The sequence below is a fragment of the Leptopilina heterotoma genome, unplaced genomic scaffold, assembly GCF_015476425.1.
Source record: "Leptopilina heterotoma isolate Lh14 unplaced genomic scaffold, ASM1547642v1 Lhet_22, whole genome shotgun sequence".
In the NCBI taxonomy this organism is placed as follows: domain Eukaryota; kingdom Metazoa; phylum Arthropoda; class Insecta; order Hymenoptera; family Figitidae; genus Leptopilina; species Leptopilina heterotoma.
In genome coordinates this window covers 1,113,814-1,137,721 of record NW_025110937.1, presented here as the reverse complement: position 1 = coordinate 1,137,721, position 23,908 = coordinate 1,113,814, and the positions used below count along the sequence as shown (strand labels likewise).

Genomic DNA, 23,908 nt, shown 5'->3' with positions numbered 1-23,908 from the left:
CTTTCTTATTAATCAATCCACAAGTTATGTGTGCATCAAAGGTTAATATTACCGCAAAATGGTGAGCTCGCGTGCAGATAAAGCCGTGACAATTAGTATTCGTGAGTTATCCATTATATGACTAATGTGGAGAAAAAGAATCATTTTCTCATTCCACCAGCAAAGATCGATTTAATTCAATTTAATTTTAAAAGAAGAAAGAATTTCTTTAAATTCCATTTCCTACTTCAGTATAATAAATTTTCATTTCAACCCTCCTTAGGTATCAATTAAAAAAGATTTCTTATCAGAAATTATTTTTCAAATTTCCATAAATATAAAAAGAAATGGATTTTTGATTTATTCAGAATTTAAATATAAATAAAAATAATTTAATTCTTGTGAAGAATTTTATAAAAAATTTTAAATAATTGATTTCTTTCGACTAATTTTATATAAATTCTAATTTACATATAATTAAATTTCTAAGAAATTTTAATTATTCATAAAAAAATTGAATTCTTTCAAAGATTTTTTACAAAAAAATTTTTAAAATAATTGAATTCTGTTTGGAAATTTTATGAAAATAGTAGATATTGAAAATCATTGAATTGCGAAAAGTTTTTAAAAATAATTGAATTTTACAAAGAATTCTATTCAAATTCTTGAGAATAATTAAATTAATACGAACGATTTTATTATAATTTTTTTAAATAATTGAATTTCCAAGAAAAAATGTATTACTTTTAAAAATAATTGAATTCTTGTGATAAATATTCTAATTAATGAAAATAATTGAATTTTGCAAAGAATTTTATTAAAATGACTCAAAATAATTTAATTTTCACGAATAATTTTGTTATTTATCTTTAATAATTGAATTCTTTCGAAGAATTATTTATGTCAATAATTGAATTCTTGGAAAGAATTGAATTAAAATCTAAAAGAATAATTGAATTATTAAATAAAAAAATTTAATTAAAATTGTAATTAAAATCATTGATTTCTTTCGAACAATTTTATTAAAATATTTGAAAATAATTAAATTCGTGTGAAAAATTCTAATATTTTTGTAAATAATTAAATTCTTACAAAGAATTTAAAAAAGATTTTTTTTGTAATAATTGTTTTTTTCGCAGAATTGAAATTTAATTTTTTAAGAAAAATTGCATTTTTGGGCAATTCCTGTAAAATTGTATTAAAAATAATTAAAATCCTGCGATGAATTTTATTATTTATGAAAATAATTGAACAGTTGCAAAGAATTTTATTAAAAATTTCAAAAATAATTTAATTACTTAGAAGAATTTTATTACTTAAAAAATAATTGAATTCTTGCGAAGAATTTTATAAAAATCCCTTTAAATAATAGTTTTTTTCGAAAAATTTTGTTATTTATGAGAATAATTGAATGTTTGTAACGAATTTTATTAAAATTTTTTAAATAATTGAATTTCTGCGAAGAAATTTTTAAAAATCTTTTTAAAAATATTGATTTTTTTAGAAAAATTTTAAGAAAATTGTGTTTTTAATAATTGAATTCTTGCAAAAAATTTTATTTTTTAATAAAATAATTAAATGTTTGAAACGAATTTTATTTTTTATGAAAATAATTGAACAGTGGCAAAGAATTTTATTAAAATTTTCAAAAATAATTGAATTTCTTAGAAGAATTTTATTATTTATATAAATAATTTAATTATTGCGAAGAAATTCATTGAAATGTTTAAAAAGAATTGGATTTCTGTGAAAATTTTGTCAATTTTGAAAATAATTGAATTCTTCATAAAAATTTTATAAACATTGTTTTAAATAATTAATTTTTTCCAAGTACAATAAATATTATGAAAATTTTATTTTAAATATAATTGAATGCTTGTGGAAATTTTTATTTGTGAAAATAATTGATTTTTTCGATTATTTAATTAAAAATAGTAATAAAAATAATTGAAATTCTTCGATGAGTTTAATTATTTATGAAAATAATTTATTTCTTGCTTATAGAATTTAAAAAAAAAATTTTTAAAGCTGAATTATTATGAAAAATGTTATATTAGTGAAAGTAATTGAATTATTGTGAAGATCTGTATAAAAATTTTTGTTAAATAATTGATTTTTTCGTAATTTATTCGAATATTTCTTGTATATTTGCATTCAAAAATTAATGTAAAATTTAACGTAAAATTTGCTTTGATTTTCACTTTATGTAATTTCGCAATTCGCTTTTTGTCTCAATTTGATATCCTTAGAAAAACTGTAAATTCACTGTTTTTTTGAACTAATTAATTTCGGTTAATTTTTTCAAATTTTAACTTTAATTTCGTTTAATTTTTTTAAATTTTAACTTTAATTTCCTTTAATAAAGAGAAAATGTGACAAAAGTAAAGATAAAAAAAGTGCTACCTATACCACAAGAGAACATTATCACCTCTCGTCTCTTAAAATGTGACTAAGCAATTAAAATACAAGGTACGAAAATCATCTCAAATATTGAGAGAAAAAATATTATCATAACTTATAATTTACGACAGTAGCATCACTAAAATGAAAGATAAACATTGTCTAATCAGTATTTTTTCTAGACCTTCTTCACTGGTTTAGCATAATTTAATGATAGATGGTAAATGTTAGAAGTACGCTTATAAATGCGCATCGCACAGACATGGAAGAGATTAGGGTTGAATTTGATGTGAAGCAACTGTTTTTAAATGACAGTTTATGATATACAGAACAGTTTAACTTTAAATTCAATGTTATTCTGCATAACGAATTCTACGAATTTTCTATAATAATATAATGTTGTTAAACGTGCATTTGCGATCTTATCTCAAAATGATGTGCGAAAAACAGGAAGAAGCCTCTTGTGCTAAACGGAATTAATAGTTTCGATATCTGAAAAGTATCTTTAAAGATACTTTAGAGATTTTATTATCTATATAATAGTTATTAAAGAAGAGATTTTTTTTATATTTAAAGTACGATTTTACAGCAAAAAAACAAATTTTGTTCATTGAGTAAAAGGCTTTTAAACTGTTTATTTTTTGGACAACGTTTAAATATACGGACTCATAAAAAAAAGTTTTGTTTTCAGACAACAAAACATTAAATGCATTGTTTCAAAATTTTCTATTAACAGTTATGAACCTTTTCGTGCCATGAGAAAGTAACAATCAAAAAAATATTCTTCGAAAACAACTCGAATCATTTCTCAGACTGATTAACATTGAAAAGTGTACCTTTATAGAAATATTACAATCTTTATTATCCCGCGGAGCAATGATAACAGTAAAAGATTTTCTTTTTTGTAAGAATAAAAGTGTTGTCTGACGTTTTTAAAACTGGTTCATCGTTTTTTTCTTCTTTTTGTACAAGTCTCTTTGTGGCATTGTGTGCATCAGGAGGAGACACGCTACCAGGTACCAGTGAGCATTGCCAAGGTCTAACTTTGTAGATACGGTTTGTGCACCGTTAAATTTACAAGCAAACGTTGGTATACACACCGCACACCAATTCCTATTTACTCCCCGGTGTGTTTGTGTGTGTGTATTCTCCTGTTGCACAATTCTGAAAAATCAGCCTTTACCAGATATAATTATTCTGGCTTTCGCACTAAAACTTATTCCAAGTGCAACCTGCTCTCTCACGGGTCGTACGTTATTTCTCGATTTCTGCTCTCTTGGCATGGCGGAAGTCCCGTTAACAAACAGGCGTACTTCCTGCTTCCATTCGGTTTTACGAGAGTCATTTTGCTTTTTTCCATTTCTCCTCTGTTCTTGAAACTTTCAACACAACAATTATCAACTGCTCACACTAATCTAGTGGAAAATAAAAATATTTTCGGGTAATTTCAGTCATACCTTGAGCAAGACTGAATAAGGACCAAAAAAAACTCTTTTTATAAAAATTCTTTTATAAAAAAGGGTTCCTTACAAAAAACTATCCACTACCAAAAATCCACTACAACAACAAAGGAACTAAAAAAACTCGAAAAAAATGAGAGAAAGTTTATCAAATAAACAAATTAGATGAAATTTGTATAATACACAAGGAAATTATGCCTTTGAAACGAGCTTTGAAGATAATAGCATCTAATAGTGATGAGCCGTAAGTAATTGATGTTAAGCGACATGTTTCATGAATGAAAACATAATTAATGTCTTTGAAATCGCATTTATTATGACTATGTCATAAGCCACACCTCCACACGTTGACTTATGTCACTTCATGTGTCGCTTCTGACATTTAAATTAACACACTGAATTGTTATTTACTGTTTCATTTATTCCAAGAGTTTGTAAATTTATGAAGATACTTCTAATCGATCGAGACAATGTATCTCAATGTGTATAACAATGGAATTAATAAAACTAATATCAGTAACAAACACTGAATTTATTCAGAACATTATTCTAATTATTCATTTATTTAAACGAACCAGCAAAGAAAAGTTAATTATTTATCAATTTGCCTATATCTACTATTGTAAGTTCCAACAATAAAGAATAATAAATTACTTTAAAAATTTCAGTTCAAACTAATTATATACCTATTCAGGCTAATAAACAATAATTACGTTGTTAGTAAAAATTCGTTCAATTATAGTCCATTGTTTATTTAAAATGCAACAAATTGAAACATATTGTTTATTTTAGGTATGAACCCAAAAATTGTCTCTAAGACAAATGTATTAATTTCTCGAGTGATTTCTAAACAATAAATAATTTCCAAGTTAGTATTAGTAATATTCAGATTTAGACGATGATCAGGAAGCATCGAATTACTATTGAATTATTATTATTGTTGTTCCTAAACATTCCTAGGTAATCTATCAAAGGAATATGAATAGTTGAGAAATTATTGTAGATTAAATGTTATTAGAGGCGATATTTGCAAAGGATTTACATAAATATTGAATCAGCATTTTATTTATGAAAACATTCTCACAGAACAATTAAATTCTTAATACAACAAAATAAATTTTTTTAATTCTATACTAACGATTCGATAGTCAAAAGTAAATTTTTTTTTAGAAAACCAGTAAAGAAATAGATTAAAAACGAATATAGTAGAAATAGAATAGAATAGCAGAAAAAAGTTAAAATAAAAGAGAACAGAAAATAAAAAAATAGAAAAATAGAAAAATGGAAGAAAACAGAAAATAAAAAAATAGAAAATAGAAAAATGGAAGTAAACAATAGAAAATAGAAAAAATAGAAGAAAACAGTTCAAAATAGCAAAAATAGAATAGAACAGTAGAAAATAAAAACAGAACAAAACGAATAAAGCAGCAAATGAAGAAAACCATCTGATTTATTTAATAAATTAAATATAAAACGACATCGCACTTAAATTGAAATGTATATATTTTTTATGGACTTCTGATAACATAATCGTGATACAAATCGCAACAACTTACGATGAAGTGGGTATGTGTACCGTTAAAATTGGCATTTCTCCTCCGAAAATTTATTTCCCATTGTCATACTATACACATGTACTTATATATTGTTATGGAATTCTCGTGAGTGTTTACCATTCCTTTTCACGCTTCATTACGCGTTAAATGCATATAGGAATATATACTGAGAAAGAACCGTTTAAATTTAATATCTGAGAAAATCGCAATTATTTGAGAGTTTTAGCATCATTAGCGAAACAGAACTATCATATTTGTCCTAATAAATGTCCAATAATCATTTAGATACAAATTAATTAATTTATTATAATTAATTAAAGAAATAAAAAAGATTATTGTATTTTAAGATACGAGACTAGTTTTATGGTTTTAACATTTAACTGTTTTAATGGTTTCAATATTTTCATGTTTTTAATTAACTTTACAAAAAGATCAACTTGTATAAAAATGGAGTATTCAGAAATCTTAATTTATGAAGAACGTGAAATTCTGACCCAAATTTGGTAATTAAATTCTTGAGAATTTTTGAGTACACAGCATAAAATAGTAATTAAGTTTTAGCTCATAACTGTACTCGAGTTAATTGTTCTATTTCGACGGTAACACTAAAAACACCGTTTTCTTTAAAATTGTATATCCCTAAAAGATCAGAAGATGCAGAAGATGAAAAATTATTTTTTGAGCGAACTTTATCTTCTGCTTACTAACAATTGTTAGTCAAACAATGTTTTCCTGGTCCTAACTTATTACTAGAACAATTCCAATTAATAACTGGGTCATCAAAATTAATTTAATTCACAATTCATAAAAAGTAACCACAGCCGCTAATCAGCAGAAGATGAAAAAATATTTTTTGATCAAACTTTGACTCCTGCTTAATAACAATTTCTTAGTACAAAAATTATTTACTGGTCCTAACTTGTTACTAGAACAATTCGAATAATTATCTGAGTCATCAAAATTAATTTAATTCACACTAAGGGAGTTTTTTTTTAAATTGTTGCTGCATTTTTGAAACAGCATTAAATATTTTTAAAAATCGGTAGTTTTCAAGAAAATACTAAAGAAAGTTTTTAAAAATCATTGGTTTTCAAGAAAACACTAAAGAAAGTTTTTAAAAATCGTTAGTTTTCGAAAAAACATTAAAGAAAGTTTTTAAAAATCGTTGGTTTTCGAGAAAACAGTAAAGAAAGTTTCTAGGAAAGATTTTAAAAAAATGTTTGCTATGTTGCACCGTCATAGTAAAAGCAAAGTTATTCTCTCGCCTAAACAATGCAACGAATATTTTTTTATGAATCGAATAAACCGAAACCGATCTCTATAATAGAATTTCACGAGGGAGATTTTCATTCGCGATCTAATCCCAGCTTCCCTCCATGTCCGCACGATTCTTTGTCGTTATTCATCCGACAGAAAGATCTTACAGGGGGATAATAAGGTTCGTGTGCAAGCACCTGGACTTTCTTGTGCGATGTTGTTGTTGTTATACATTTGTTGAGTCTTAGTTTCTGGTGCTGAAGATATATCCCTTCTCCCGTTACTAGAAGTAAAGCTACTTCAGTCCTCAGTTCCAGAACAGACGCTGCCTGCCAGATACCTATATGAGATTGGCAAGCTCTATAGTAAAACCCAGTTGTCGTTCAGAATCGTCGACGTTGAGGCTTCTCGCCTCTTTCGTTTAATTCACCAACTTCCATACAGTTTCACCCCCATTTTTTTTAAGGTGATTAGTTTGTTTTTGATAAATTTTAAATACAGACAAGATTTAAAAAAAGAAAACCATTTTTTTCGTTCGTTTCGTGCAAGTGTGCATATTATCCAATTGTTTTTAAGACAGGAGACAAGAAATCCTTCTGCGAATTTCTCAGATCTTCAAGAGTAAGTACCATTTTTTGTTCCCCCTTGTTGTGAGGTGAATGTACCTCTAGAATTATTACGAAGAAGGGCAGAGTACCTACAGCTCTCTTTGTTTTTATAAACTTCTCGCGAGAAATTAAAGAAAATTATTTCTTTCTTCGAATCAAATCATAATAATTATAATAAACAAATAAATAATTATAATAATAATAATTATAATACACAAATAAATAATTATAATTATAATAAACAAATAAATAATTATAATCATAATAATTAATAAATATTATTATACTATCCTCCAAAGACTCCTAATTTTGCATTTTTTATTTTCTTTTTCTAAATCTTGACTAAGAAATTAAAACAAAACCACCGTATTTTGTTCCATTTTTAATTCTTTGAAGGCCAACATTCTTTTAATTCAAAATTGAAAATCTTATTTTGAAAACACGTGTTTTAAAGGCGAATTTTACTATGGTCTAAGTTTAGAAATAAAAAGTTCCAAACAAAATATTTTTTTTTTTCATGAAAAACGGAGGAATTTACAATTATGATAAACTTCCCAATATTAACAATGATAAGAGAATTATTATTATTATTCACTTTACAACCAAGGATAATTTTTTAAGGACGGTGCAACAACATGTGATTATATTTGATAAGAAAAGAATCGTCGGTTAAATTTTTAAAAAATACGCAGTAAATGTGTTGCATTTAAAAATGGTATTATAAATTATCTATTTTATAAACTTAAATGAGTTCTTTTTATTAAAAACAATTTATTATTGTATCGCTGTTATTTTATCATTATCATTTTTTATTTTCATCATTATTGTACTAAAAAGAAAATTTATTTGTCTGCAATAACCGATTTTTGTTTAAAGAAAAAAGAAGTAAGAAAATAACTAATAGTTTATTTGCAACAAATAAATTTTGTTACTTAGTACAACTCGAGGTACAACTAGTGATCGAAAATTTTTTGGTTTCACGAAAGAACCACCAGGAAAAAAATGTAATGAAGTAATTAATCCTGTATTGAGATTCTATTATAAAGATTAATTAACAAGTACACCAATCATGGTAAAAAAAATATGAACATGTTGGCACATCGTAATTGGCACTATTGAACTCAATTTTGCAAGGTCATGTTTCTCTTCTGTACTCAAGGTCAAGATTAATTAAACCTCAAACTATTTAATAATGATTCACATGTGTACGAATAGTTTTTTTCTCTTTTAATTTCTATTTGTCTGCGTATGGTGCGTGTGTAATCATTTATGGAAATTTATTGTATTGGTTTAGCCATTTTTTCAATTTTTTTTTTTTTTTTTTTTGCTATAAAAAACATGCAATTGTCCCAACATTAAATACTTTATGTCTTAGCAAACAAATTACCACTAAATTATTACATAAAAATAATTTCAAAAAACTCGTCTCTATTAAAAGATAAAATTGATGCAAACAAGTTAATAAAGAAATGATTGCTTAATTCGCATTGAAACTGAATGTAAATACAAGTAAATGTAATAATTTTATTGCATTTATTTTTATTTATTTATTTATTATTTATTATGTATTATTTATTTATTATGTATAATTCATGCCTTTCAGCTTTGAACGGATTGTATTTATTTATTATTTATTAACAATTATTATTTATTTATTCAAAAGTAAGTTAAAAAATGAAAGCAAATAGGTATAAAAATTAGAATCTAGTTTAAAAAATAGTTCTAATTAAAAATGAAAACCTAGTTACAAAATATTTCGAATTAAAACTAAAACTTAGTTGAAAAAAATAGAAAAAAAATAAATTTTTGTTACAAAAAAGAATAGCGTAAAGAACAACATTTTTAAATCAAAAAAGTTTTAATTAAAAATTGAAACCTAATTAAGAGCAAATAAAAATACTTCCTCTAAGAAAAAACCAAAAAAAATTCTAAAAGTAAATTAAAGAAATTAACATTTTTTAATTCATTATAAATTGATTTTAAAAAATTGATAGGTAGAGTCATTATAGAAATATGGATTATACTCTACATTAGAAGATATATCACGACTGCACCCTTTCTTTTACACTAATTGGACTTTTTCTTATATATATTAAAGTTATTAAATTCCACTAATACCAAACTCACAATTATTATTGTATAATGTCAATTAGTTAATTAATCAAAATCATTCTTTATAAACCCTAACATTCAGAAAAATGAAAAAGAACCTATTTCATTTTCTATAATGTAGAATAATTTTCTCAAGTTTAAATAATTGAAAAATTATAAATTTTTTCGGAAAATCTAAAAAGTTGCACTCAACAATTTTAATTGCGGTAAAGACATAATTCAGTTAATTGGTACGTATGGCACTTTTTAGTCTTTGAAAATAAAGGCACTGTCAATATTTGTCTTTGACTTGTATGTCGTAAAGAAATGTTATAAACGACAATTCGCACCTTCAGTATCTTTTCAGAACGAATAAATGCAAAAAGAATTTAATTTTTTAAAAATTATCTAACAAATTTTTTTTCATTAATTTCTTATTATTGAACTCAATTAATTTACAAAAAAAAAAATTAAATTCAACTTTAAAATAATTAAAACTATTAATTTATTCGTTTCAATTAATTTCTATTAATATAGATGATTTTATTAATTTCTAGTATTAACTTATAATTCATAAGAATTGTTAATAAATAGTTAATTTTCTTGAATATTAAAATTTTCAAATATTTAAAATTTATGTAATACTAAATAAATAAATAAATAAAAACAGTTTTGAACATTTTCAATGTTTCTTGAAAACGTGTAATGCTTAAAATATTTTCAAAATGACAGCCATTATTTATTGTAAAATTATAAATTTTCCTCACAAGTAAACAAGAATTTTTTTCTATTCCTGAAATGCCCTGTTTGCACAGTTGCGAATGGGAATTTGTTACATATTCCATATAATGTTGAATAAAACAAAAGAATGATATGAATCTTTCATCACTTCTATTTTTCAACAAATATATAATTATTTCTCTCATAGAAAAAAGAATTTATAAAATTTATAAATTTTATAAATTTTCCAGAATTTATCAAAAACAGAAGTTCTTACTTCAAAACTAAACTATTTTTAATGCAAAATTTCTACTTTTTGAAAATGTTCTTCTTAACGCTATTCTTATTTTTTGTATCAATTATTACCATTACAAAATTATTTAAAAACATTTTTTTTTAATTACTTAAAATAATAATAAACAATGTGAGAATTGTGGATATTTTTTCGAATTTCTTAATAGCTCAGAAACAATAAAGGAAATGAATCTCTCTTCTGTTTTTTGCTGAGTAACAAAACCGTAACGAAACAGGAATTGTCAGGGACTTCTTACAATATATACTGTATCAAATAGTAATCCTCAGTATTTAAAAATTTTATCTTTATATTATGTAAGAAAAAGAATATATGTAAAAAAGTGACACGATCTGCAATTTAACTTTACGAAAAGATCATAAAATTTTTAGTTCAAATTACATCATAAAAATGCGATTTTAAGAAAAAACTTTCGAAAATTCTTTGTTTTACATTCTGAGGTATTTCTTCGATTGGAATTAAAATTGAGTAATCAAATAGTACAATAAATAAATAAACTAAATAAATCCAAACGAATAAACTAAATATATAAGTAAATCAGTATATAAATTAATTATTTTTAACTAATTAAAATTTAGAGAACATTATAAATATCTAAAAAAAATTTATAAATTTTATAAATATCAATAAAAAAGCGATTTTTTAAAAACAAATTTAAATAATAAAATTTTTTTTAATTTGGTGAAAAAATTCACGACTATTTTACAGTTTTCCCTAATTTCCTGGTTAGTAGACACCCTTGAAATTTACGATTTGGTTCTAAAGTGGAATTCGACATAAAACTGTCATATTTTCATTATTTCATTTTTCTTCTACAGTCATATTTCTAATTCAATATTCATTTCCATGACAATTTCGAATTTAAATCACGATCAACATAGTTCCATAATATGTAACTTTAGTCCCTATCTGAAAATAAAATATTCGTTTTACTCTCTTTTTGGTAAATGATTGCATGTGCAAAAGCACCGTAACACGACGTGTTATCTCAGCAGGCATTCAATATAAAATTCATTGAAGGAGTTTACTCAAAAAAAAAAAAAAAAAAAAAAAAGTAGCTCAGACATACAACCGGTTAACCATTTGCGGTCTTGCTCTTGAGAACCGTTTACAAAACTAGCTACTTTATAACCACACGCACGCGTATAAATGTAAGTACTATTCATATATCTGTGACTGATAGTGGTATAAACCCCAGTAGTGAATTTACACTCCGCGCCAGGTTAAAATTGCGAAAACATGACCGCGCGCATTGAATATTTAGAAGTGTATTCACTCGACCAACGACAACCATAATAAGACATCAGAAACATCCAAGTGCTATTATTTTCGTTCCCTGGAAAAGTGGAACGATTCGATTACTGGTCCAACCGGCCATTCGCGACCCCGAAGCCAATTGGAATCCCATATTAAGAGAGTTTAGAGGAAAGGAAAAAGAACGTGATTGATGGGAGAGAATTCAGTGTGTCTTTTCATTTTTCCTATTATGGCTAATGATCATGTGCTCTGACATGGTGTTAAACTCTCAAGTTTTAATCAAGATATTTTTCAAACTAAGGAGCAAAAATTTTGTCCGCAATCTTTCGTTTGTACTCAATAACAACTAAATGTTTATCGACTAAATAACAACTAAATATTTATCAACTAAATAACAACTAAATAAATATTTGTCTCACTAAACAAAGTATTTCTGCGAATATCAAATTGAGACAAAAAATGTAGCAAAACGTTGAGAAGCAATTGACACAAATTAAACAAATAATCCTCTTCTCGATCCGCAATAAAAATAAGAAGAAGAAGAAAGAACGAAATCGAAACAAAAAGCAAAATTTTTTTCCTATTCTCAAATAGAATAATTACGTAATATATATTGTTAATAACGAGTAAAGATACCGGATCGTAAATCTTCACGGACATTGTAAAAGTCGGCATTATTTTACGAAAGGCTAATTTATTGATCAATTTTCGCGCCATAAGAAGAAATAAAATTATATCTACTATAAAAAATTCTAAATAGCATAATTTGAATGCATCCGAGAATCCTAAGACAAACATTGTGGAAAATTTACAAGACAAATAGAATTTTCAGTGAATTAGATAAATAATAGAAAAATTTGTCAAGCATAAGTATAAATTTTGCCAACTTTTGGTACAAATTCTGGTTAAAATATATAACAAGACTCGTGGGCTGAAAATACACAAAGTGACACATTAATGTGTCAACCAGAATAGACATCCAAAACAATGCAAAAATCTTTCTGCTAAGTGCTATACTATACCAACTAAACGACAAGTGTGTAAGAAACGCTTCATCAATTTCTGTTCCGAAGAATAAATTTCCAACTATGTATAAATAATGATACTAAATTATGTTTTTTTTCAAAATTAAATTTTAATCGCAATTTTACGCTACTATCATACAAAAAGTTAATTACAAAAATCTTAATTAAATATTAATTAAAATGTTAACTTAACCCCTTGACTGCCATGGCAAAGAATTTGTCCGACAAATCTTTGCCATGGCAGTTAAGGGATTAATAAAGTTTCTAAATGTAGAATTTGTTTTTAATTATTTATTTTTAACTCTCTAGATTTCGAATTTATTAAAAATAACTAATTTGATAGTAACAGAATACCTTAAAATGATTTACTTCTTAGGTCCCTTTCTTAGAAATATACGTCACATTTTATAAATACATAAATTTATAAATATAAAGTATATAAATTCTATATACAAATAAAGTACCTACAAATTGCATAAATTACGAATAAAAAATTATGAAATTGTGTGTAAAATAATAAAAAAAAAATACACAAATGACAGAAAGTCTTTAAAAGTTAATTGCGTTTGCTTCGCACGCAAAGGAAGCACGGAAACTTGAATTGCGTGTGACATCATCTCAAGAAATGATCATCTCAGCACAACCCCACGCTTATTTCTACTATAAACTTGAAATGTATATGTGGCTCGATATTCTTTTTCCTAATATTATTCGGTATTGACAAATCGTCTCAAGAATTTTTCACTCGATGAGAAGTCATTTCATTCTAAGCATCATCGCTATTTTAAAAAAAAAATCTTCCGGAAATATTAAATTCAAATTCAATTTCACAACTTTTCATATAGTTTCCGAAAAATTCATAAGTAATGTGTGTCACAACAATTTCAGAAAATAGACATAAAAAGAATTTTCTACCATCGATAAAATTAGAATAGTAGTAATATAGTTATCGAAAAATTAAATTTGACGATTAAAAAATTACCTAAAAATTTTTTAAAATACTAATTTTTTTCCTAATTTCTAAATTAAATTATTCACACTTGAATAATTTTTGTTCAATAAATAATTATACTTGTTTACTTTTTCCACAGAAATTAATATTTTAAACAATTTTAATACAAAAGCTTTTTGCAATTTAACTATTTCTAAAAATTCATGTACTATCATTTAATGTTCAATTATCTAAAATTTTAACTAAAATTCATTTTTAAATCAATTTATTCTTATAAGAAAGTTCTGCAAGAATTCAATTATTTAAATACAAAAACAAATAATTGATGAATAATTGAATATTTCTTAAAATTGAATACTTATAAAGAATTTTATCAAAGTTTTTGAAAATAATTGAATTCTTTCGAAGAATTTTAATAAAACTTTTGAAAATAATTGCCACATTTTTCGAGAAATTCATTTAAAATTGTATTAAAAATAATTAAAATCGTGTGAAAAATTTTATTATTTATTAAAATAATTGAATTGTTGCAGACGAATGTTATTTTTTTTTAATAATTGAATTCTTGTGAAAAATTTTATTATTTATGAAAATAATTGAATTCTCTAGTAGTCGAATTTTATTACTTTTTTTTTAAATAATTGACTTTTTAAAATAATTTTATAAAAATTTGAGAGAATAATTCAATTATTATTTCGAATATTTTAATTCAAATTGTAGTAAAAATAATGGAATTCTTGACATGAATTTTATTATTTATCAAAGTAATTTAATTCTTATAAACAAAAATTATTAAAATTTTAGAAAATAATTTATTTCTTTCAAAGAATTTTATTAAAATATTTTAAATAATTGATTTTTTTTCGAAAAATTTTCCTGAAAATTGTATTAAAAATAATTGAAATCCTGTGAAAAAATTTAATTATTTATGAAAATAATTGAATTCTTGAGAAGAATTTTATTAACATTTTTTGAAATAATTGAATTTTTTTAAATCAATTATATAACATTTATAAGAATAACTCAATTATTTTTAATAATTTGATTAAAATTCTTCTCAAGTATTCAATTATTTTTAATAATTTGGTTAAAATTCTTCTCAAGTATTCAATTATTTTTAATAATTTGGTTAAAATTCTTCTCAAGTATTCAATTATCTTCAATTTTGAAATGAATTTCTCGAAAAATGTAATTATTTGTAGAAACAATTGAATTCTTGGAATGAATTTTATTATTTCTGATAAATACAATTTAATCTTTATAAACAAATTTTTATCAAAATGTTTGAAATTAGTTCATTTCTTTCAAAGAATTTTATCCAAAAAATATAAATAATTGATTTCCTACGAGAAATTTTCTTGGAAATTGATATTTTAAATAATTTAATTCCTTCGAAAATTTTATTATTAATGATATTAATTGAATTCTTCAAAGAATTTTATTAAATTTTTTTTAAATAATTGAATTCTTTTGAGAAATATTAAAATAGTAGATATTGAAAATAATTGAATTTCAGCGAAAAATTTCTATTATCTATTTGTGAAAATAATTGAATTCTTGGGAAAATTATTATCTTAGAATTTTTGAAAATAATTGAATTCTCAAAAATTTCAATGAAAAATCTTCAAGTTTAAATTTATAATTGTTTCAAAAAATTTTATAAAAATTTGTTTAATTGTTTCTAAGAAGAATTTTATTAAAATTTATGAGAATAATTTTTTCATTTCAATTATTAGCGGATTTAAAAGCAGTGCAAATTTTCAACAAAGAAAAGTAGCTTTTAGTGTCACAAATGTAAAAAAAGTATCAAAATAGTAGCAAATTGTAAAAAAGTATTAAATGGTAGGTTTTAGTAGATAAGTACGAAGCCTGCGCAAAGAAAAAGAGAAATAAGTCACGAAAGTAATTTTTTTATCCTTAACAGTGTTTACAGTTTGCGAAACAAATTGATCCTTTCGACACGCACCTAATTTGTTGAAAAGTCTGTTTACATTTATAATTTGATACAGTTACGATAAATCATATAGTAATTTTCACCGTTTTGATTCGCGATTTGCATATTAGATTTTATCTCAAGTGATGCAGGAGAGAATGTTTCTGCGATATATACACGTATATACATTTTAAGTATAAATCTTCAGGAAGAGGTTTCAAGAGGAAGATAAGAACGCCCGTCTCGATAAACCCGTCGACCCACATTCGCGCATGATTCTATGTTTATAATTGTGTATAAATGTATATTCGAGTTGCATCCCGCCAGTCGTGCTAATTGTAAAATGAAATGATGAAAAACTCAATGCGTGGGTGACATTAATTAGTGACCGAGACAAGCGAGACTGATTATCAAAATAATCAAGATTTCCTCTAATATATCCCAAATGGAAACATTGGCTCCATGCCAATTGCCTTATTATCGACGATAAACATTTTGTGTTACTTAGAAACACTAAATAAATACTGAACAAAATTTCATTCTAATTTTATTTTTTGCCTATTTTTTCTGCCTTCTATTCATTTTATAATTTCTTTCAATTTTATTTTTCCAAAAAATGTTTCAAAACATGTTTAAAAAAATGTTTCATTTTGTTTTGTTTCAAGTGAAAAATGTAAAGTTGACAACTAAAAATAGTTTCGTCAATTATAATAATAATTAATAATTGTTACAATAACTCACGTTTAGATGTTTTATAATCAGCTTCGCGCCGACTTTTAGGTAATTCTCCAGATACATCGTCCTTTTGTTAGTCCTTTCCTTTTATTTTCTGAAAAGAAGACAAAAAAGTGTGAAAATTTTCGAAAATTGATGAGAGTAAAAATTTATTACAAGTTAGCGAAATTATTTGAGTAATTAAATTCTTATTACTGTACATTAACGTATTTATCCGTTTATTTATCATGGAAAGAAAACTAATTCCACTTTTGTGGAGCCGAAAAAGTTTTTTTTTGTCAACAATCATCAAGTGAAAGAAAAGTGAGGTTAGGTTCATGACTTGACGCTAAGAATTGAACTTTTAGATAAACACTTCGACCGATAATAATTTCGAGTAATCCCAAGCACTACTGGCACATTTTTAACACAAATTTGTCGAAAATAAAATATTTAACTCGGAGAATTCAGAAAACTAAACGTTCTAAACAACGTAAGATCGTTGATGAGCAAAATACAAGCAAAACTATGTAATGCAAAGCTGAGCAGACGAAAAGTACAACAACCTTCAATTTTCACCTCAGAGATGGCGCGCGCGTAGCAATTTTTAGTATTCTCTACTTTTTCTACTATTTTTTTTTACAAATCGAATATTTAGAACATTTAGAGATCCAAATATTCTTTGTACTCGAAAGAAAAGTAATCTTACCTTTTGTGTACTGGTGACAACAAATTTTTCTCGTGGCAACAATAAAATAACTGCGCGACAAGGAAAGTGAGGTTAGGTTCGCTAAGAATCGAACTTTTAGAGAAATACTTCGTCTAATGAGATTTCGACCATATCTATCAGTATTTTCAGCACTAGTGATACATTTAGAACATAAATTTGTTCAAAGTAACATTAATTCTATTAATTTAGTACTGAAAACAACAAAAATAATGTAAGAACTTCAAGTACGAGACACAGTCGCTCAAAACATATACAATACTGCGCATGCGCCAAAGTGTAAAGATGGCGCTAGTTTAGCTTAGCCATTTATAGTACCATTTTTTACCATTAAAAACTGTCAGAAAGTGTTTTTTAAAGTCGAAATATACTATTTATAGGTTCTAAAAAACTGTTTCATCGATATAATATAAAAATTAATAAAAAAAAGGTCGAAGAGACAAGGAAATTAAATTGTGATTGATATTGTTTCCTATTTGAAGATTGTGTTATAGAAAAACAATATCGAATAATAAATAACATATCTTTGTAATTGACATTCCAGTTCCGGATCTAAGTTTCTGAGGTTTCTGATTTTAAAATACAATGAAAAAAAAGAATTCTATAATATAGTAATTTTATCTGTCTTGACCTTGGACAGGACTCTAGATAATCTGCCATGTGTGACAGACAATCATCATCACACACACGTAGTAGTAATAATAATAATAATGTCAACCTGTCGGGAGTCTGTTTTGTTTCTGCGGGGCAAAACTCATAACGTTTCTAAACGCGTCCTCGATCTAAATTCATGACGCAAATCGACGGAACTGCTAAACGGCAGCAGCGTTGGTTCGTTGTCTCCTTTTTAAGTGGGTGGCTAAATTAATATTTATGTCAGATCCACTATTACATCTTGTAATATCTTCTTTTCTCCAAACTAAATCTTTCACTCGAGAGAAAATTGTTTTATTTACATAACGATTTTTTACGTGTTAATTTTCTTTTCACCTGAAGGGAAAAATGATCTGATTTGTATACATTTCGATCAAGTTTTATTTGGTTTTTGTTAAATTTTACTAAAATGGGGGTATTTTTAGTTTAAAAAAAACTTGACATTGATTTTTAAAAATAACAAAAGATGAAATGAGACAATTTCAATGCTGTCACATGGCAATTATTTTGATTACTGTCAAATTTGACTGCGAGGCAACAAGAAAAGAATATAATTGAAATAGAAGGGAAATTATAATTGTAAAACGTAATTTGATTTTATATCTATACGTGATATATTATTTTAATAATGAAATTCTTTTTTCTTGTTTAGATGGCAAGTTTGAGGAATGCTCTCGGAGCTCATGAGCTTACGGACAAGAAGAGTGGATTATATCGAGCATTATTTGCCGAATTCTTGGGAACGTTACTTCTCAATTTCTTCGGATGTGGTGCAGTTATGACTGACAATGTAGTGGCAATAAGTTTGGCTTTTGGAATTGCAGTCGCCGGAATTGTTCAGGCTATTGGTCACGTGTCCGGAGGTCACATTAATCCTGCAGTCACGTTTGGAATGTTGGCAATTGGAAAGGTAACATTAAAATTGAAAAATTGTCAAAAAATTAAAATTAAAAAATGCCAAAAAAATAAAATTGAAAAATGTCAAAAAATTAACATTGTAAAGCAAAAAGTAAACAAAGGCAAAAAAACTAGAAAAGGATTAAAAATACAAGAATTAAGAGAAGGTATAGAGTAAAAAAATAAAAATCTAGAAATACGATTTAAAAATACAATGTAATTTAAAAAAAATCTTCTAACTAGAACAATTTTTCTCCAGGTGCCGGTGATACGAGCGATTCTTTACGTGATATCGCAGTGTGCAGGAGCAATTGCCGGCTCGGCGATTTTGAGAGCCTTCTCCGACGAGGGTAATTTTTCGGAAAATAAATTAGGAGCAGTGGGACTTAACAGACTCACACCCATTCAAGGATTTGGAATTGAATTTTTCCTGTGTTTAATTCTCGTCATGGTGGTTTGTGGCGCATGTGATGGAGGAAAACCCGAAAGTAAAGGAGTTGCACCCTTAATTATTGGCCTCACTGTTTCTGCCTGCCATCTCATTGCCGTAAGATTTTTCACCTTAATCAATATTTAATTGAGTTAAAATAATTAATCTAATTAATAATAATTATTATTTAATAAATTAATTAGAATTTTAGAAAATTAATTTTTTCTTCTAATTTAATAGATAATTTATTAATAATAATTAATAATAATTAATAATAATTATTATTTAATAAATTAATTAAAATTTTAGAAAATTAAATTTTTGTTCTAATTTAATAAATAATTTATTAATAATAATAATAATTTAATATTAGTTTACGTAAAGAACAATAGCCAAGTTTGTTTTCAAATTAGGTGAAAAGAACCGGATCAGGAATGAATCCCGCCAGGTCATTGGGAAGTTCTGTGGCTTTGGGAGATTACGACGATCATTGGATTTATTGGATTGGACCAATTTTGGGTGGAGTGGCAGGTGCTTTAATTTACACTCATGCACTTGGTTCGGCGAAAGAGCAAGAACTACCGAATTATGCTAATGTGGCCACTGAAGAAAAGGAGGTATACACTACTTCGAGAATGTAAAAGAAAAAAATTTCGACTCATAACAAAAATGCTCGTGTTCCATTATAAATGACATTTTATACATTCAAATACAATTTTTCTAGAAAAAAAACTACTTTGTTCTAAATTAGTAAATAATTTCATAACGAAATGATAAATTCATTTAATTCATTTCATTAATTTCATTAATTTCATTGACAATAAGAAACTATTTTTATAAACTGAAACTAAATAAGAAACTGTTCTAAATCATAAATTTTTTCAAATTTGCTAAACCCTTAATTTTTGAATAAAAATACTAAAAAAATATTTTCGACTATTGAATATTTTTGAAATACTTCTTTGAAAAGATGTCATTAAAATAGAACACTTGCATTATTATTTATATCACTAGTATTTGTCATATTCAACATTTTTCATTCATTTCATAATTTTTCTTCTTTATTTTCTATAAAATATTTTGATTTCTCTTTTTATTTCAAATATTGCAAAAATAGAACTAATTTTTGATTGCAATGTCTTTTTTACTAAAATTGTTTTTTATCGTAAAAAACTTATGTTTGAAGTATAACTACTTTTTTATTAGTATTTTAATTAAAATTAATTAAAAATTATCGATTCTCTCTGACAGTAAATCTCGAAAAATGTTGCTATCCCAATAATTATTGAATTACAATTTTAAACAAAAGGAATTCTATCAGTTTTGCTATTAACACGGAGATTTTTGCCATTTATTTATTATTGTACTATTTCGTTATAAAGAATATTTTCTTCACTCTCTAAATTTGAACTTCTGACTGACTTTTTGCGTTTGAATTTAAATTACTAAATTTTACTTATAAATTAGTAGAAATTACTATTTATTAGCAAAATAAATAAATTTACTAATTAAAAAGCAAAAAGTCAGTCACTAATTTAAATTAGTAAACATTTTTATAAATTCAAATTTAGAGAGCAAACTGTTAATTTTTAATAAAATTCTCACAAAAGTTTTTTTTTTTTGTATACTTCTAATTATGTGAAAGTATAAAAATATTTTTGAATACTTCATACAAAAGAAATACTCCATAAAAAAAGTACATTTGAGAGAATTGTAAATTTACAGTATTGAGAGAAAAAAATAGAATCCATTAAAGATATTCTATCTTTATGGTTAATCTAACATACTGAGAAAAGTGAATTAATTAGAGTAAAAAATAAATGTGAGAATAGTTCTAAATTCTGAATATATTGTTTTCAATATCTTATCTGACGAGAGGTATTATATACGAAGTTAATCTCTCCATTGCTGCATATTCACCTACTTCAACCTTAATTATAGTCTTACAAAGTGTTAATTTCATTTAGAACAAATTTCTTCTCACGTTAATGTTTATATACCGTTTTAGATAGATTTTATTAAAATTGTAAATCAAATTAATTGAGACAAGCAACATTTTTTTTCCGCAAAAAAGGAACTATTAATTTAAATCAGTTAAATATGTCGCTAAATTGAAACTCTCAACCACATCTATCAGTGATACACAGAAAAAAATAGAGTACAAAATTTAACAAGATCGTTAAAATGTTAACTTTAACGATCTTGATTTTTCAAAATTAAAATTATTTATTTAATTTGATTTAATTTATTTAATTTAATATATTAAGTTTAAACAATTTTTATTGTTTAACGTTAAATAATTTTATCATTGATCGATGTAATGAAATTATTGGTTCAGAGAAAGATTTCACTGATTTGAGTAAATTGAAATATCTGCCCCACAGCGGTTCGAGTACATTGACAGCGGACGTGGTGGCCTTTAGGGATGAGATCAGAAAAATACAAAGAGAATCGAAGTGCGTGATTTTTTTTTCTTGAAAAATAACAAAAAAAATAAAAAAAAAAAGAATCGAGAGTTATAACCGTTATTTTCCAGCTCCAACGACTCACCGGCAAGAAGGGCACTCAACCTGCTTGATTTAACAACGGTTAATCTGCTGCATCTCCATTTGCGCACTTTTTAATCAGGCATAACCAGCATGATGCTGCATGCTTATAATACGTTCGTCTTAAACTGGAGAAGATATTTTCCAGAATCACTCGCATCACCACGAAGAACTTTATATTTTTCCACCTAATTAATTCTTTCAGTGTTATAAATTAAGTCTAAAAAAAAAGTCTAAAGAAAGTCTAAAAAAGTCTAAAAAAAGTTTAAGACTTTTTTTAGACTTTTTTTTAAACAAATTCTTCACATACCGAGAAGATAATTAAGATTTATATTAACAAACTGTTGGAGAAATTCTTTTAAATATTATTTATGAAAAACGGATTTCACTTTTTTTTTAATTTTTGTTGACAAAGTTTTCTTTTCATTTAAGAATTATTTTTTTGGAAAAAAAATCTCTTTTGCCTAATTGGATCTTTTGCTTTCAAAAAGATACTTTTTTGTCTTCAAAATATGCGATTCTTACCATATATTAATTAGGGGAATAATTTACAAAATTTCCCCTTTTGGGATCTTTCCAGAAATCCACTTTTCTATATTCTTTTCCAAAAAATAAAAATTACTAAAATTCTTTTTTTGAATGATTAAATAATTAATTAATAATTGATAAATTAATTAATAAAATAAGCATATAGTTCCTCTAAGAAATTTCAAGAGATTAAATATATTAGATATATTTTACTTATCACTATTATATTATATAGATAGGTATATAATAGTATATTTTATTATATTATACAATATTATATTTTATTATATTATATTATATTAAATTATATTATATACATAACTATATAATCATAATATTTACTGTTACTATATATTATATTTCAATATTTATGTCTATTTTTAATATTCAATGTTCATAAACAGCTTTACACTCCAAATGAAATAATTTCAAGAAAAACGATCAATGATCCTTTTGAATGAAATAACGAAAGGTAGAGCCATCTGGTAAAACTTCTATTACTTATATTATTTATTCACGTCGATAATTTTAATTTTCATTAATTTTTAGTTTATTGTTGAAAAAATGAAAATATTTCATAAAAAAAAAATTGCCAGCCGACTTCATTATGTGTGATTTTTAATTTTAGTTATCGATATTAATTATTGTCATTTAACCCAAAAAACACACTAACTGCATGAATGTTCGTAATTAATATTCACTTTTTTTTTAATTTAATTGTATTAATAAAAAAATAATAGCATCTCATCATAGATTATAAGTCAAATATGCGAAAATTACATTATAGAAAAAATAGAAAATATTTTTTACGACGCTTATTGTAATATTTATTTTACTCCAAAATATTCGGTTTCGCATTTAATAGAGAATTTTTGTCTTCCGATCGATGAAATTTGTTATTTAAATATTTGTTAAAAATATTAAAAAGTTAATAAATAATAACAATTCCTAATTTGTAAACTTAAAATATGTTAAAATATACAAAATGGAAAATATTTTAAAAAAGCAAGTATACTTTTCTACTTTGCAAAATAATTATCAAAATGTATTTGGTTGTAGAACCATCTTTTGCATAATAAAAAAATACTTTGTACAAAGTTTAAAACCTTTTCGAATAAAGACATTTTTAAAAACCTTTTTAAATACCTCGAAAAAATTGACAAAAAAATTATAAATACAAAGAGAAAATTTTTTTAAAAATGGAAATTAATTTCTAAATCCCAAAAATAAAAAACAATAAAGGAATTAGGGAAAGTAAATAAAAGCAATCTTTTATCTTTTGACATATACACACCACACTTTGTATTTAATACAGAGTAGCAAACATTTTCGAATATCATTTGCATATCTTTCTTTTCTATACTAGTTTGAATTATAATTAAGACTAATCACTAATTTTTTTTTCTTTTTAAGGAAAACCATTAAAATTTGTCCAATAATAATAGCAAAAAAAAAAATGAAACAAAAATAGTTTTTAATCATTAAAACACTGTCAAATATATAATGAATTTTCCTTTTCTTTTTGTAAAATAGTTTTCAACTAATTAGTAAATAAAATTTTTACTGGTTGACACATAACTTTGGATTAATTTTCATTGCATGGTTTTCCCTATACGAGAGAATAAATAGCTTCGAATCAACATGATGATGATATTTACGAGAGTTATTTTTTTTATTACTTAAATTGATGATCAAAAAACCTATTATTAAAATTATATTTGAAAATGTATATAAAAGAGAAATTAATGAAATATCTGTTTTTTGATAATGAACAGATTTTATATTTTTTAATTATGTACATTGAATTTCTCCCATTGAAAATGTATTTTTTTTTGTTCTCATAATTAACAAAATATATATT

General features: G+C 24.8%; 2 protein-coding genes across 4 annotated transcripts in view; one reads left to right on the top strand and one right to left on the bottom strand.

The window, feature by feature from the left end:
- LOC122502041 (aquaporin AQPAn.G) overlaps positions 1 to 16,363 on the bottom strand; it is a 61,205-nt gene extending 44,842 nt beyond the window's left edge. Inside the window, exon 1 of the mRNA XM_043611900.1 lies at positions 16,293 to 16,363. The gene's annotated coding sequence lies outside the window, so the exon portion shown is untranslated. The remainder of the gene's footprint in view (positions 1 to 16,292) is intronic.
- LOC122502042 (aquaporin AQPAe.a) lies at positions 6,948 to 23,152 on the top strand. 3 transcript variants are annotated; one of them, XM_043611904.1, is made up of 6 exons: positions 11,567 to 11,846; positions 18,299 to 18,556; positions 18,803 to 19,090; positions 19,387 to 19,590; positions 21,358 to 21,429; positions 21,510 to 23,152. In XM_043611904.1, the coding sequence occupies exons 1-5, from the start codon at positions 11,832 to 11,834 to the stop codon at positions 21,394 to 21,396; spliced, it is 804 nt and encodes a 267-aa protein (XP_043467839.1). In that variant the 5' UTR covers positions 11,567 to 11,831; the 3' UTR covers positions 21,397 to 21,429; positions 21,510 to 23,152. The 3 variants fall into 3 exon arrangements, with proteins under 3 accessions (XP_043467840.1, XP_043467839.1, XP_043467838.1); XM_043611905.1 differs by lacking the exons at positions 11,567 to 11,846; positions 21,358 to 21,429 and adding an exon at positions 6,948 to 7,273; XM_043611903.1 differs by lacking the exon at positions 21,358 to 21,429 and having other exon boundaries at positions 11,817 to 11,846.
- Positions 23,153 to 23,908: the final 756 nt, after the last annotated feature.

What these genes read in the sequence shown, in the direction of transcription:
- LOC122502042 (XM_043611903.1), top strand. An exon ending in CTGCCTGCCATCTCATTGCC is followed by an intron (nt 19,091 to 19,386) that starts GTAAGATTTTTC and finishes TTTTCAAATTAG; the next exon opens with GTGAAAAGAACCGGATCAGG. An exon ending in TGGCCACTGAAGAAAAGGAG is followed by an intron (nt 19,591 to 21,509) that starts GTATACACTACT and finishes GTTATTTTCCAG; the next exon opens with CTCCAACGACTCACCGGCAA.